Genomic DNA, 15,930 nt, shown 5'->3' with positions numbered 1-15,930 from the left:
GATATTAGTGATCTGCATCTACTTGGAAAAATACACTTCTTGTCTTATGCTTTTATTTTCAGATGAAGCAATTTGACCAAGATAAGTTGCAAACTCCAATTTAGCTTAGCTCTCTACTTGGATTTCTTACTGTTTGTTTCTTTGAACATTCTCGTTTAAACCAAGTACATAGACTGAGAGCTGTGGTCTCAAATTACTAGAAGACTAAAAATTTCTTCTCCTGAATCATTGTAGATTATAAATATAGGAGGGGCCTCAGTTGTGGTCCCAAATCATGCTTTAAGCCAGTCGTCTCATGTGCTTCCTGGTAAAAAAAGAATCTGTTTAGAAGAAAACGACACTACTACAAGGTCTAAAGACTCCGAACCTGTCAAAAACGACTTACTAATAAAAACAACAGAGAATCTTTTCTTTTTTAGACAAGAATTGACTAAACCATCAACGCCACAGAAGGAGAAATCCTTTTTATGCAGCTGGATACCATGAAAGTTTTAGGTGAAATATCAGCATTCATATTGCTAAACCCAACTTCGCAGTAGGTGCATCTTAAAGAAAGGTACTTGAGTTGAATATTCGAAGTTGGTACGAATTTAAGTATATCACCCCAAAGAGAATGAGGATAGAAATCTCCATAGGAAAAGCCAAAGCAATTACCATATGATTGTGGCACAATGTCTCTTTTAAGTCAATCCAGAGAAAAAGTCGTGCAATCAAGAAAGAGTGCATAAGTTGGTTGCTCATATGAAGCAGAACAGAGACTAGGCCAGGCTTGCTAGCTTAACCAAGGTAAAAGGGTGTGGTGAAAACTATGGAGCTACCTATACCGAAGGAGGTCATGAAGATATGGGATGAATGGAATCTGAGGGGCTGTATTCTCTTGAGCCTTGCACTTCAAGTGTTCTTATTTTTTTGTGCACCACTGAGGCAAAAATGCAGAAGCAAATTGATTGTAGTGTTGATCTGGTCGGCGTACTTACTCTCCGACTGGGTTGCTGCGGTTGCAATTGGGGTAATCACCAAAAGCCAGGGTGACCCTTGTCAAACCAAAAGCCAGGGTGACCCTTGCCCTTGTGACTCTGGAAAGAATAAAGACCTTTTAGCATTCTGGGCTTCATTTCTTTTGGTGCATCTTGGTGGCCCTGATACTATTACTTCTTTTGCTCTAGAGGACAATGAGTTCTGGCTCAGGCATTTGATTCAACTCATTCTACAAGTCCTGGCAGCTGCTTACAGCTTCTATATGACACTTTTTGAAAACAAGCTTTGGTTCCCAACAATCTTAGTGTTTGTTGTGGGAACTATCAAGTTTGGGGAGAGAACATGTGCTCTGTATCTTGCTAGCTTGGACCATTTTGGAGAGACTGTATTGCCAGAGCCAGAGCCTGGGCCTGACTATGAAGAGGCTGTGGAAATATACTCTACAATGAGGTCAGTCGAAGTTCCAACACAAGAAGAGCGGCCAATAAGGCCAATGCACATTGGGAATTATAAGAACCCCAAATTTACAGTTGATGGAGTTCTTAAAGAATCTCTAGGTTCTTCATCAAAAAAAAAAAAAGAATCTCTAGATGACGTGCAGTTACTGCAGGAAGCATATCGCTTCTTTGAAAGTTTCAAAGGGCTCATTGTTGGTTTCCTTCTGAGCTCCAAAGTTCGAGAACGCAGCCGAGATTTTTTTCTCAAAAGAACCCCTGTTAGTGCTTTTCAATTGATAGAGTATGAGCTCAGCTTCATGTATGAGGTTCTCCATACCAAGGTGGTTGTGGCTCGTCACAAAGTTGGGTACATTCTCCGCTTAATTACCTTCTGTTCAACCATTGGTGCCTTGATGTTATTTGCTTTAGTTGGAAAACATAAGTTTGATAAGTTTGACATTGCTCTTACCTATGCTTTGCTTATTGGGGCCATAATCCTGGACACCCTGTCTGTGTTGAAGCTCATTTGTTCATACTGGACAGTCATTGCCTTCAACAACATCTGGAGCAGAACATATATTGGTGCATTGATATTGAAACTGAAAAGAGGAAGGTGGTCTGGATTGGTGTCCAAGTATAATATGATAAGCAATTGCCTGGATGAGCCTCCAGAATGGGTGTACACTTTTGCTGGTTATGTGGGCGTTAGAGGAATTCTAGATAAAATAAAAGTCTGCTTTTTTTCAACCTCAGAGGCAGTCACTGAAGATGTCAAGGAATTTTTGTTCGAGCAGCTGAGGATAAAATCTTTGGAAGCAAACAACAGAAGAGCTGCCATGGAGGCATCTTCACAAAGAGGTGACTGGGCTCTCCTGCAGACTTCAAACTATCTGAAACTCAAATGGAGTGTAGGGGAATATCAATATGCAGAAAGTGTTCTTCTGTGGCACATAGCAACAGAACTCTACTTTGCGAAAACGGAGCAAGACGCTGATAACGAAAGAAGAAAAATTTGCAAACTACTTTCAGATTATATGTTTTATCTTCTGGTGATGCAGCATAATATGATGGCCCCATTTTTGGGGAATTGGCATATAGTCTTCCAGGACACACGTGCAGAGGCCAAGAGGTTCTTTTTCAAGCACTCAAGAACTGATCATCGGGAAGCTTGTGAAAAGATTAATGCTGTGGAAGCCAAATTCAGATCAGCCGCTGTGAAGGGTAAAAGCAAATCTGTGTTGTTCGATGCATGTTTCCTAGTAAAACAGCTTGAAAAGGTCGAGGCAGACCAATGGGAGCTAATGAGCCGAGTGTGGGTGGAATTATTGTCCTACGCTTCCATTAAATGTAGACCAATTGTGCATGCTCAGCAACCAAGTAGGGGTGGAGAACTTCTGACTTTCACTTGGCTACTGATGAATCATCTGGGCTTGGGAACACAATTCTATGAGCTGGAAAACCAACCTGGAATGAAAAGGGTGGCAGTTAAGTAAAGGAACCAAATGAAAATCATCTGGGCTTGGCTCTTCATTTCTTTAGAAGGGGATGGTTGAAATGAATCACAACTTCGTTGCAGTTTATTTTCTTGATATTTTGGTCCCTTTGGAACCAAATGAACTTCTTGTTAATTTCAATTTAAATGATACAACTCTTCATTATTACTTCATTTCAATTTCACAGAAAGACTATTATTTACTCACCCACCCAAATGAATTCCACAAACCAAATTACACCTTTATCTTTTGGAATCTGTGAAATAAATACTCCAATTTGTTCCCCCATCAATAATTTAAGGGGCACTCAACTTGTTTATATTATTTTTTACAACTGCTCCTTTTTTAAATGAATAACTCTTCAATTTGGTTAAGGACGACCGACTCCCACCTCGTATAGTATAGGAGGAGACCTTGACCATATAGTCTTCACAAGTATACCTGCAGCCGCATGCCAAAGTTTACTAACCATCTGCTGGATAGATGGATACAAAGCTTTGTACAAGAGACAACATCCACTACTTTATACAAGAGACAACATCCACTACTTTATAATATTATTACTTTATTACAAGATTTTTGTTAGGAATTTTCTAGGAGCTTACAACAATTATCTCTTGAAGCTTGACTTTTCAAGTTGGTAGACTTTTCTTGAATTTTCTAATTTTTTTCTAGATTTTTCTAAATTCTTCAAGTGTGTATTAAATTTAACAATACCATTCAACACAGGCCTTCTCAGATAATCAATAAGTTTTCAAGTCCTTTATTCTCTTCAGCATTTGGGAATTCATTCCATCTTTACGTTGCGATTCCTTCTCTTCACAACTATGTCCACACGAGCCCTTTCCACCACATCTTTTGAGTCACCTTATGTGTCTCTAGATCTTCTTTCATACTTGAAATCTAGGCAGGTCACACCATTCCAAATTTTCAATGAGGTTATCATGCCAGATTTTCTCCACCAAATGTCCGAGTTGAAACAGCTTGTTGAAGGCAGCAGCGGCAGTGGCGGCAGCGGCAGCAGTGGCAGCGGCAGCGGCAGCAGTGGCAGCGGCAGCGGCAGCGGCAGCAGTGGCAGAGGAAGCGGCAGCGGCAGCACCACCACCACCAACAATGGCGATGATACCATCGTTGAGGAGGACTCCGACCTGCAAGGGATGTTTGAGGAAATTCAGAATGATCTCATCTACATAAAAAAGGCCTGTGTGCAATTTAAGCAGTGGGAAGAAGATCAAGTCAACGTTTCTATGAAAGGTTTAGTTTTCCGGGCCTTGGATGATGCCTTTAAACAAAGAACAGGGTCACAAGAACGTAGAGAAGAAACCAGTTATCTTAGGGACAAGCTCGTTAAAACTCACCACCTTGTCTCCATGTTAAAGAAGTCTCTTCATTCTTCCCCGCAACTCTCTTCAGGCAATTTGAAATCCCAGAGCCTACAACGTGCAAAACATTCCATGATCCGTTGGGAATTGAGCCTTCATGGTCACTCAGTTTATTTACCAACCAAATTGCAAGAAATAGAGGAGAAGAGTTCAACATTCAAAGACATAGAGGCGGTGTACAATGATCTAGATGTCACATTGAAGCTCTGTTTCCTCTGTTTCTCAGTGTTCCCTGAAAATGCTGTCATAAAGAAGAAGGTTTTAGTCCATTGGTGGGTTGGTGAGGGGTTTATAGACACTTTAGGCACTCAAGTGAAGACTGCTGAGGATACTGCAAATGATTTCTTCAAACACTTCATAGAAAAAGGCCTCATCAAGCAGGAGTACAAAAAGCGAAGACCAAGTGCTGACAGCTGCAGCATGGACCCTTCTATTCGTTATGCTGTGATCAAGCTTGCAAAGAGAGATGGATTCTTCAGTTTTGATAGCAATGGAAATCCCACCGAAGATTTTACTTGTTCTAGGAGGGCATGCCTTGTAAAAACTGAAGAGGGGTCTTCTGTACACGAATTGCCATACCGATTAGAACAGGAGAAGGTTAAAAGTATAATCAATGTGAATGAGCCTAATCTTGACTTTAGACCTGAATGGTTCTCCAAGATGAAATACGTCGCAGTTTTGCAGCTTGGGAGATGGGAGAGCTCAGCCGAGCATCTGATTCAAGTAGAGGACAGTGAGTTCTTAAAAGGGTTGAAGAATATGAGACAGCTTCGGTACTTAAGCCTTCGAGGAGTCTCTAGAATTACGAAGCTTCCTGCTTCAATTTGCAAACTCAGCAATCTGAGGATCCTGAACCTCAATGGTTGTGTTGATTTGGAGGAGCTCCCTGAAGGGATAGGCTCACTTAAGAACCTGACACACATGGATATGTATGAGTGTTACTTGATCAGCCACATGCCTAAAGGACTTGCTTTGCTCTCACAACTCCAAGTGCTCAAGGGGTTTGTGATTGGTGAGCCAAAGTCTGGAGGCAACTACTGTAAGCTAGCTGATTTGTCAGGTTGGGAACATCTGAGGACGTTGAGTATCCATGTGGACAAAACGTCTGATTCTGCAAAAAGAGAGCTCGTTTCTTTGGCAAAGTTCAAAAAGCTCCGATCTTTATCTATATCATGGTCAAGACTTTATGGCACTCCCAAAAAGCCTTTAACTCTCAAGAGGATTGCAACCAACAAGTTTACGAGCCGGGTTAAATCAACAAAACCACCACCACCACCATCATCTCCATTGACGGATCCAGTTTCTGTTCCTTTGGAGAAACTTAACCTCCATTACTTCCCTGCTTCTAATATGCCTGATTGGCTGATGCAGTGGGATTTGAATAAACTAAAGAAGCTCTATATCCGGGGTGGAAGCCTCTCAAATCTGTGTCACGGAAAACAATGCAAATGGGGTGTCAAAATGGTACGCTTGAAGTTCTTGGAAAAGTTGCAGATGGATTGGTCAAAACTGCAAGACTTGTTTCCAGACCTCATGTACTTGGAGACAGTCGAGTGTCCTCAACTCAGTTCCATCCCATGTGATGAGAATGGTGTGTGGAAAAAGGCAGACTGAGTCTCAATCATTACTAGAAATTTATACTTCAATTTGCTGTATCCTTTGTATTATTACTTTGCTGCTCCATTACCAGATTCTATGCTTCTGTCCTTAGAAAGAAGGTTTCTTGAGCATTCATAGTCTTCACCGTGATATGTTTCTTTGTTATCACTTTGTCAGCACCATTGACTGAGTATAGCCCAGCCCACAATGTCTTTTTCTTTTTTGGAAGAATGTTTAAAGCCCACAAGATTCAATCCTTTTTCTTGTTTTGGAATCTTTGGCTGTCCTTGATCATTGTTAGCACTTAATTTTAAGCAAAAAAATAAGAAGAAAGAATTTCAGCATTATTTGTAATTTTGCAACAAGAAAAAACCACTGGGGTCCTGAGATGGATGTCTTAAAGAACCAAAACCAATAAATATGCAGAAGCTTAAAGAACCAAAACCAATAAATATGCAGAAGCCATTCTGCGTTCATTCAATTGTATCTTCAATTTCCAACCACATTCATGGGGAAGTTAATAATATTGAGGACTGAGGAGTACCAGCGGGTGATATGAATCATGATTGTGTGTGTTTTGTTGTGTGGGATTCACATGCATTCTGTACTACTTTTAAGCTTTAGTACTACTTCCTATGTCGCTTTTCAAGCACATAAATGGGCCAATGCCCTATTTTCCTTGGACAAAGATACTCCATTCATCTTAGTGGATGAAAATTACGTGTCTTCAACGTTCCTTTTATTTTACACATTTCATGCTTTAGGTTGACCAGGCAATGCTTTTTTTTTTTCCTTTATACCAGCGATATTGGGAGAAGGAAATTGAACACAGGATCTCAGCTGTAAGAATAATTACTCTCAATCACATGAGTTATAAATTTGTTGACACTTTTTTTCTTTTTCTTTTTTTTAAGAGAAGGGAAAAAAGAAAATGCTTTTCTTACCAGTTGAAGCAACTAGCAAGTCATTATCTTATTGAAACATTTTGATGCCACCAAACAAGAGACACATCATCCCACATCCCAAGTCCCAACTCCACCCAAGAACCCAAACAGGGCAAGAGCAACTCACACACCATTCAAAACCCCATTCTGTCCTTCTCTTGCCCAACTTCAAAACCCCATAAACCAAAATAAATTCTCTCTCTCTCTCTCTCCAATATTCATTCTTTGTTTTTTGGGCAGAAAAATGGGACATTGCTTATCTGGTAGTGAGGAGGAGAACAACAACAATTGTGAGGCATAGACAGTTAAACACTAAAACAAATCAACACTTTCGAAAATGATGGGAGAGCCGGAACCTATTTGCACTGCACATAGTACCATTCAATCTGCGCCGCTTGCTGTCTCTCTTCTCTGCTATAATAGTAGAAGAAGTATATGTGTTCTGGCTACTCATTGTGGTTCTTGTTGTGCATGACAAAGTATCTAACATGGACTCGTACCCTTCATTCACCATCATTTCTTGCACCAAAGTCAAGCATTTGAACAAACTCTCCTGTAATGTAAGAGCAATACAGAAAAATAAAACTTCTAATTATATGATGTTTTAAGTTTGCTGGCCAATTTATGCGCTATAAAGATTGTGCTTACTTTATTTACATATTGGAAAGATGATATTGAAGCTTTAAAAGATGGAAACTGCAGTGGGAGCAGCTCTTGACATGCAGATAGGGCCGCTGATGCTGCAATTATCGATGGTTTAAACTCAACAATCTTGATTTCTGTAATCAAAGTCCAAACAAAATGACAGAATTATGAGTTCCAAGTATAACTACTTCAAACAAAAATTTATTTATTTATTTATTTATAATTGAAGCACTTGAACAACTAACAAGTACTTCTACCATTATGGGCATTGAAGATGACATCCGAAGCTCGACTTTTGAGAGCCTTTGTAAGTGTTTGGTCATTTAAGTCCAGAAAAGAGAGAAAGAAAGGCAGAAAAGAAAAGGGTGTTATCGATCTCATCCGCCAATCTAGAGTGTCAAGAATGAGAAGCTCCATTTTATGAATTGTCTGCGCATCAAAGATGAAGCCTTCCTCTCTCTGTTTCGCATATACATTAAACAAAAGATAATTAGTTCCTCTGCCTGCTTCATAGATGTTCTGAGTTCCGTTTCGCTAAAATTGAAGGGTTGTTTAATTACCTGAAAATCAGTGGCGGAGAAGGGTGTGTTCTTCATCTTTGCAGCTAGAGATAGACAGGAGAGTTCAAGGAGTCTTGAGACCCAAGGCTTTCCTTGCTGCAATGTGAAATATGGATTTAAGAGTAGAATTTAATGTAACATTATCTGGGAATTTCACCAAATTAAAGAAAATCAAGCTCTTTAATTACCGGAATATCTCGCTTGGATAAGAACCGATCCAGGTAGTTAATGGCAAGGTATGGTATGAAAGGGTCAAGGTTGCAAGAATATTGTGCCTGATAAATTACGACAAGTTTAGACCAATATGCAAGAACAGAGAAATTAACTGAAGAAACAGAGCTCACAAGTATTCTTTTCTTCTTTTTCTTCTTCTATTTCATGTTTTACCTGTAAAAACAGAGAAATAGTTTCGAGGCGAAATGCATAGTAGAAATCTGAGTCTTTTGAGCAGCTTAAGGAATTGTGTGAGGGCATGTGGTCAGATTCTGAGGCAAAGAGATCTGGGATTGTATCAGGGTTGTGTTCTTGGAAGCTTCCTAAAGAGTGTGGCTCTTGAAGACCAAACTCATCCATTTTCTCTGCTTGGTTTTGTGTTTCAAGTGAAGTTGTTTGTGAAGTCTGAGTAGAAACAGAGGAGGTCAAGGAGAGGACATTGGAGCAGCAGTTTGAAGAGAGTAATAATAATGATGGAAAAGAGAAGCTTCGCATTCTGTGCTGATAAATTCTTCACCTTCAGTCCTCTCAGCCTTCTGTCTGCAGCTCCATTAACTTATATGCATGTTGGACACTTTTTTTCACTGTCTCATTGGAAAATAAAACAGGATAACTTAGGTTAAATTTTTAATGCTTTTTTAACCCCTAGTAGTAGATAAAAAGAATATTTCTTTCAATGATATTCCTAGTTGAAATGAAAACATCTATTTTTTATTTGTATATGTATAATCTTGTACCCTATAAGAAAAAATAATATTGCATTTGTATATCTATGACAACATTCACATGTGTTGTTATTTTTTTGGAATAGGTCTATTTGTTAACTTAGCTAATAAGAATTTATATCTTCCATGATTCATGATAAACGCCAATACATTTAGAAAGAAAGCTACTAAATCCACCGCTACGATAGTAGTATAGTAGCAGCAGCTGACATACCATTTTCCTCCTCAGGACTTCTATCATATATGCTTAACATATAGAGGATCTTTGCTTCCGATAGTCGTCTACGCGATTATATTGATGCCCGTGAGACTCGTTGTAGAACTCTCATACATATATCAATGATTGACAACGCGCCCTTTTATTGATGCCCGTGAGACTCGTTATAAAACTCTCATACATAAAAAATTGACAATGCATGTCACGTGCGAATTTATCTATATACGATATAAATAAAATTGTCTACAGTATTTCTTTATTTAACAATCAACAGGCGACCTTGGCAGTCAATCAACGTGACTATCCTCTATTAATGGAGAAATGTGAACGTTTTGATCATCGTCAGCTGAAAATTTAATGGAGAAAATGGTGAATCGTCATGTGTCAAGTCTGCATCTTCTTTCACATTTGAATCCCGTCATATTGAATATTTTTTCTTTCAGGAATAATAAGATTAGGCACTAGGTGGAGCCATTTGAGCTTTCCATGCCTCTTCATGTGATTCACGTGTGTGCAATAAATGCCAATATCGTATTGCCATAATTTAGTCTCGAAGCTCCTATCAGAATCTTGCTATTGTAAAACCCAGAAAATCAAGTGAACCCCACCAAAAGGGATATCAAATTCATAGAAATTTCCCACTTGAATGAACCCCACCACTCCATTGAGTCTCAAATTCACAGAAATTTCCTAACCCAATTGCTTTTCTTAGTTCTGTACTATTTAGAATATGAACTGAAATGTTGGGCAATACTTGTTGTTTCCTCCAATTTCCTCCATTTAACCAACTTCCTTTAGTTTGAAGGAAAAAGTTTGAGAGAAACTATTTTCTATTTTTAAAGTGAAAACTGATTAAAAATGGGTGTTATGCAGAGGAGGGCATAAATAATGTCACCTTACCAAGAGTTACAAACCACACACAACCATGCATTGCATTCCAATGAATTTTTTTTCTTTTTTTTCCTCTTAAATTTAAAGATCATACGTGTGCACAAACCGTGATACTGCTCTTCCCTTGTCATGCCAGGGTGACAGCTAGGGTTCATGTCTTTGTGTTCAATGTGAGCCCCTGTTAAGTGCATCGATCTAAACTTCTCGAGTTTTCTAAGCCCCATTCACACATCAAGCGTCCAAAATCACCAACTGGACTAATTCACATTTGCGTTATTGCTCGTGCCTTGGCTTATTATTTTTCTCACTAATTATATGGTAATTAAGTGAGGCAATTAGGGAGACGTGCGAGGCGTTGCATGTGCATAATTAGAGTTTGAAAATTCATACAAAAGTTGGGGGGGCTCCGAGCTGTCCCATATTATGTATATATATACAAACTTTTTTCAACCATGTTGTGTCCATTGAATAAGACATGTGCATTCATCAATTTGCAGAAGCATAATCAGACTATGTCGAGTTGATGTCAGTGCTCTTCTTTCTTCATATCTTGATCCAATTTGTGAACCTGAGCCTCTCGTTTACGGGATAACAGGTTAGAGCAGCAGACCCACATCACATAACCAAGACAGGAGCTTTGGGAAACTTCCAAAATTATAGCGTTTTGCTTTGTCCCTTGATCAAAAGGCTAGTGAGGGGACATACAAAAAGAAAACAACAGTTGTATGATTTAACGTTTACACATTGTTTATTTCCTAAATGTGAAACATGCACTTGGTTCTTCAAACACGTACACAGTCCATATCCCTCTCACGGGCTCATTACATACCTAAATAAATTACACACTTTTACACACTCTCAGGATTCTGTGTCAAATTTTCTAAATTTCAATTATGGTACGTTAAAGAAGCTTGTAACTTTACCTGTACACGGGGTCTTAAGTTCGTTTCCTCTCTTTCCTATATTAAACAATATTTATATAATGCAAAGATTTGATGAAAGGGACATGGGATGAATATATAGGAAGAGGGAGAAGAGCTGGCGAAGGAGCCAAATAGCTATATCACCATCTGCTTTATAAATTTTTTGTTTCGTGAATGTCTTATTCTTTAGGAGCCTCTGCCAAGGGAGGGGACGCAATTAAAGTCTTCGTTTGTGTGGTTGGCAATTGGCAATTTGGCATTGATGCAAGAGAAAGCTTATGAATAAATACCCCACCTTTTTTTCTTTTGTAAGTTTTTATGGCGAATACAAACCCAACTTTAATTAGTAATGTATTACATTGGAAGACCAATAAACTTTTTCTTTTTCCTTGTCTGTCTATCTCCCTCCCCTTCTGTCCTCTGTTCTCTGCTTTCTGATTTCTGGTGGCTTCTTCCACATATTATAATATTATAAATTATATGCTATGTTTGGATATCAAGAATTAAATAATTAATATACACTTGAAAAGAAAATAGATTATTATAAATAAACCCAATCCTAGACATGTATTTATAAAAAAACCCACACACTATTTAAACATAGAAACACACCCAAAATCAACCCCAAAATCAACCCCAAAATCAACAATTGTATATTTTTTGGGTGTGTTTATAAATGGGTTTTGAGTGTGTGTAATGATGGGTTTTGGGTGTGTTTATAAAGTGTTTTGGGTGTTGGGTTTTTTTATAATTTCAACCCCTATTTTGGGTGTTTTAGTGAAACTCCCAAAAGAAAATGTATGTGGCATGTCACACAAAGCAGACAAAAGATTTGGCTGAATGAAACTCTTTGGGCATGTTGGTTTGGGTTCAAACTGGAAACTTTTTGTGGGCTTATGAATTCAACTCAAAGCCCAAACAATAGTTGTGGCATATGAATGATTGAGCCCGTTAGCAAACCTTGCCAAGATTCTTGACCCCTAAAATAAAATAAAATAAATTTGCCGCTGGCCACTAGGTGTTGTATTTTGATTCTTTTAGGCATGCGTATCCTCGTGGGTTCTAACTTCTATTTGTAATTGAACTTTTTTTTAAAAATTTTGGACATACTACCAACTATCACAATATAATTAGTTAGTGTGATTGAAAACGCATTTAGCATTAATCTATTTATCTCTCAGAGGTGAGGAAGACTTTTCCCCTAATCATCCAATTAATTAGGATATATTTACTAGGAGTGGGCATCGATTGGGTTGGGTCGGTTTTAGTCCCAACTCAATATGTAGAGCTCATTATTAGGTTTACTTTCAAGTTTTTGTTCCAATCCATACATAGTAGTTTATAATTTTTTGAACCCAAGACTAACTTATTTTTAGACCAATCCAACCCACTAAGATCGAGTTAGATGGTTGTGTCCACCCCTAACATTTACTAACAATAACAATATAATTAAGTTTGTTCACTATAGAATTCTCACTTACTTACAAATTACAATGATGATGGGCCGGGCAAATCCTGGCTCAGACATATCCTTGAGAACAATTGGAACATTTTTAAACTTGTGAACTCCAAAATTCAACCCATGACTCTGCATGCCCAACCAATATGCTTCCATCAATTCATATGAATTTAATTTGCCATATGCCCTTCCATATCAATCTTGAATTGATATAAAAAATCATAAATTAAGAAAAGGCCTTTGCGATAATATAAAAATCTAACAAAGCCTCTTATTATTAGTTTTACTTTTTTACAAAGGAACTTATTTGAAAGCAAAAGTTTTCACTTTTCTATACCATTTTTCCCTTTTTAAAAAAAAGCCCTTCACAATTTCAACACAATACCAAGTTCAAAAAGCTAATTACAACTGTATCATCTCATCACTCACTCAGCAATCATCATCAACAATAAAATAACCACACTTTAATCACTCACAGTAATAAGTGTTCTTTCCCTTCATGCATTGCATTTGCATTGTCAAGAAGATGTATTGGGGCCCCGACCCATATTTATTTCGGGTCCAGGTCCTTGCCATTCCTCTCCAGAAGATGGCACCACCATACCTGGACTGTATGCCGAAACCATAGCAGCATTCGGATTCCTCACTCCATAGTACACTTGCTGCTGGTGCTGGTTCACTCCATCAGAGACCACCCTAGCTGACACATTATATGGATCCAATCCCCCAACTGGCCTCAACCCTCCACCATATACTTGACCCATACCCGGTATCTGGTTATGATAGCCCACCGGAAACTGACCCGGGTATTGCTGATGAACAAACTGACTCCGAACTGGAACCGGTTGGACCTGTACGTTTGCGGGTGGAACCTGACCCGGGTAATAATAAACGGGTACTGACCGAACAACATGACCCGGGTAATTAGGATCCGGAATGTAATGCACACCGGGATTGGCTGAGAACCCCGTCGCTTGTGGTACTGGCAGCTCAACCGTCTCTGTAAAACCCTCCGAATGATTATCTTTCGTCTCGACAACTTGATTGGAGTCGGGTCGGGTCTTCACGGGTGGGAGACTCGGCATCGATGGAATTGAAGGCACAGACGACGTCGAGCAAAACGGCGAGGAAATAACAGGGGCAGGAGAACCCGGATCCGAAGCCGACACGTTGTCTTGCAATACGGTTCGGGGTTTCGGTTTGAACTCGCCGCGCGAGTGAGTCTCGTCGGAGTTGTCTAACCCGAACAGGTAGTCGGGCACTTCGGAGACAATCGAGGAAGCTTCGGAGCGGCCTCGCTCGAGCACGGAGGAATTAGACGCGCCGCTGTTGAGCGCGTCGAGGAACCAGAGCTCGCGTTTAGCCGAGCCGTCGAGCAGCGAGCTGATGCTGGAGGATCTCGAGTTAACTGTTGAGTCCTCGCCTTTAGGGAAGAGAAAGAGGCGGAGCCGAGCCGACTTGGGGTTTTGGTTATGTACTATACGGTCGTACTCTTCTATCATGTTGTCCACGTCCTCGTCCGTCGTGACGGAAATCAAAGCGTCAAGATCCTCGTTTGGCAGCTGGTACTTCACCGTCACGTTACTCAGTCCTGCAAATAATGAAAAATAACCCAAAAAAATACAGTAAGGAAGAAGGCAAAACCACTGAATTGCGATTTGACGGCGTCGTTTTGAGGAGTTCACCTGAGAGTTTAGAGAGCTTGGTGAGGAGGGAAGAGAAACTGGCGGCATGGTGTACTGCAACTATTCGAGTATCGCCGCCGACGTAACGAAGCTGATTATCGTGTGGCCGTGGGAGAATCTTGCCGCCGAAGCTGCACATGAACCGTACACGTGTATTCAGATCGTGAGATGGGTGGTCGGAGCGTGGGGTGGACGAGACCGAGTCGGTGGCGGCCGAGTCCAGCTCTGACGGGTGAAATGACGTCATTCTCCGTTGAGCAATATTAACTCTGCCCTGCCCTGCCCTGCCCTGCAACAAAAGTTATGAAGTTTTAAGGGTCAGCTTTGGCGTATCGAATTCTACGCCGAGAATCCGAATTCGACTTGAAGGTGCTGACCGTAAGGAATGTCTGCGTGTTGGAATTAGCGAAGTGGGTGTCTGTGATGGATGGCCGTCACAGACGCTTCCCTGACCTGACCCGACTCTGGTTTTCAGTTTGGGTTTTTGACCTTCTTTACTGGGCCCCCGCTTACTTTTTTTTGTCAAATTTATTTATTTATTGTACCTAATTTAGCTAATTGAGTTCAGTAAAGCTATATATTAATCTTAGCTTATATGTAATGAGTATTATAATTATTGCCCAGTTGTCTGTCCCGAGACTCAGTCAGAAGCAGAGTAAAGTGTGCTTTTTGTTTAACTTTTATACTGCCATTATAAAAGTTTGTAAGATAAAAAAGCATGGAATCTTCAAAGGATCAATCAAATCCCAAGTCTTCAACGGAAAAATCAATACCATAATCATAAGTTTATTTCTAAGATCAAACTTGCCACATGCATATGTTAATATTTTGCATCATTTTCAATCAAATCGGTGACCGATGATTTGATATTCAAATGGATATTTAGAAGAGGAATTGTGCTTTAAAGTTAAAACGAACAAACAACGTCTTTTGTGCATTTTGAAAAGGCAAAAAATAAAATTAGGAAAATGAAAGAGAGATAAATCTAAAGAGAATACTCACACTTGGTAACTATGGGGCTTGAAAATTGAAATGATGATCCGTCCGTCTCTAATCTCCCCTGTAATAATAGAACCCCAGCCCAGCAAAAACCATTTGCTTTCAAAGAAAGGAGATTGAGAAACTTGCTGAAGAGGAGAGAGGAGAGGTCAGAGTGCGGGGTTGGGTGAGCTGCTCAAATATAGATGGCATTGCTTAAGTCGCAGGGCGAAGGAAGGTGTGGGCCCCGGTGGTGGCGGGTATTATGCTTAAAAATACTGGTTTTGTGGGCCCAGTTGGTCCTGTCTGATTGTGAGGTGCAACGTGGCTGTTTGTCACCATTTTGTCCTGGGTCCCAGGATACTTCAACCCTCACTCGCTTGCTTCCGTGATGCCCTCACTGTCCAATCATACGACAGTTTTATATGCCGCACTTGTCCGCGAAACCGCGATCAATGGGTCCTACCTTCTTTGTGCTTTTTGCTCCATGGTAAACTATTGATTTCCACGTATGAAAAGTTAAATACAGACAATTCTTTTTTCTTTTTTATAAATATCACAAAGTGTCCTTACACCGGAGGAGTGAGATTAATTCCTAATCAGAGTTCGGTTTGCTTCTAGCCATAAAGTGCTTCTAATGGGTTTCGAAACCCTGTCATTGAGGGACTAGGTAGCTCGCTAGCTGGAGGTGGTAGTTTACCAATCACACCACACCCTGTGGTTTATATGGTATGAGTGAGTATATATGGTATTTAAATAAATAATACCAGTCTTTGTCTATCAACTAGTTGGAAATGATTA

General features: G+C 39.8%; 4 protein-coding genes across 5 annotated transcripts; 2 read left to right on the top strand and 2 right to left on the bottom strand.

The window, feature by feature from the left end:
• The first annotated feature begins 490 nt into the window (after positions 1-490).
• Positions 491-3,081, top strand: LOC110748275 (uncharacterized). The gene has a single exon (XM_021948275.2). The coding sequence runs from the start codon at positions 809-811 to the stop codon at positions 2,906-2,908; it is 2,100 nt and encodes a 699-aa protein (XP_021803967.2). The 5' UTR covers positions 491-808; the 3' UTR covers positions 2,909-3,081.
• A 388-nt stretch (positions 3,082-3,469) lies between these two features.
• Positions 3,470-6,233, top strand: LOC110757973 (disease resistance RPP13-like protein 4). The gene has a single exon (XM_088252153.1). The coding sequence runs from the start codon at positions 3,736-3,738 to the stop codon at positions 5,902-5,904; it is 2,169 nt and encodes a 722-aa protein (XP_088108279.1). The 5' UTR covers positions 3,470-3,735; the 3' UTR covers positions 5,905-6,233.
• A 589-nt stretch (positions 6,234-6,822) lies between these two features.
• LOC110757983 (putative cyclin-D6-1) lies at positions 6,823-8,797 on the bottom strand. The gene is made up of 6 exons (XM_088252152.1): positions 8,426-8,797; positions 8,227-8,313; positions 8,039-8,134; positions 7,736-7,937; positions 7,482-7,612; positions 6,823-7,386 (listed from the first exon to the last, which is right to left on the bottom strand). Exons 1-6 carry the CDS (start codon positions 8,744-8,746, stop codon positions 7,156-7,158), a joined length of 1,068 nt encoding a protein of 355 aa, XP_088108278.1. The 5' UTR covers positions 8,747-8,797; the 3' UTR covers positions 6,823-7,155.
• A 3,915-nt stretch (positions 8,798-12,712) lies between these two features.
• LOC110757974 (Octicosapeptide/Phox/Bem1p family protein) lies at positions 12,713-15,320 on the bottom strand. Of its 2 annotated transcripts, none has more exons than XM_088252150.1 (3): positions 15,154-15,320; positions 14,152-14,440; positions 12,713-14,057 (listed from the first exon to the last, which is right to left on the bottom strand). In XM_088252150.1, exons 2-3 carry the CDS (start codon positions 14,396-14,398, stop codon positions 12,985-12,987), a joined length of 1,320 nt encoding a protein of 439 aa, XP_088108276.1. In that variant the 5' UTR covers positions 14,399-14,440; positions 15,154-15,320; the 3' UTR covers positions 12,713-12,984. The 2 variants fall into 2 exon arrangements, with proteins under 2 accessions (XP_088108276.1, XP_088108277.1); XM_088252151.1 differs by lacking the exon at positions 15,154-15,320 and adding an exon at positions 14,529-14,696.
• Positions 15,321-15,930: the final 610 nt, after the last annotated feature.

Source organism: Prunus avium, chromosome 4 (assembly GCF_965620075.1).
Source record: "Prunus avium chromosome 4, drPruAviu1.hap1.1, whole genome shotgun sequence".
Classification (NCBI taxonomy): Eukaryota; Viridiplantae; Streptophyta; class Magnoliopsida; order Rosales; family Rosaceae; genus Prunus; species Prunus avium.
Note: the sequence above shows the minus strand (reverse complement) of the source record. Positions and strands in the feature narration are given on the sequence as shown.

Bases quoted from the DNA above. Each gene is read 5' to 3' on its own strand.
- LOC110748275 (XM_021948275.2), top strand. From the start codon at position 809: ATGGAGCTACCTATACCGAAGGAGGTCATGAAGATATGGGATGAATGG.
- LOC110757973 (XM_088252153.1), top strand. From the start codon at position 3,736: ATGTCCACACGAGCCCTTTCCACCACATCTTTTGAGTCACCTTATGTG.
- LOC110757983 (XM_088252152.1), bottom strand. From the start codon at position 8,746: ATGCGAAGCTTCTCTTTTCCATCATTATTATTACTCTCTTCAAACTGC. The intron at 8,314-8,425 runs GTAAAACATGAA...GTAATTTATCAG, and splicing joins CTATTTCTCTGTTTTTACAG to GCACAATATTCTTGCAACCT. The intron at 7,938-8,038 runs GTAATTAAACAA...TATGCGAAACAG, and splicing joins TCTCCGCCACTGATTTTCAG to AGAGAGGAAGGCTTCATCTT.
- LOC110757974 (XM_088252150.1), bottom strand. From the start codon at position 14,398: ATGACGTCATTTCACCCGTCAGAGCTGGACTCGGCCGCCACCGACTCG. The intron at 14,058-14,151 runs GTGAACTCCTCA...CATTATTTGCAG, and splicing joins CAAGCTCTCTAAACTCTCAG to GACTGAGTAACGTGACGGTG.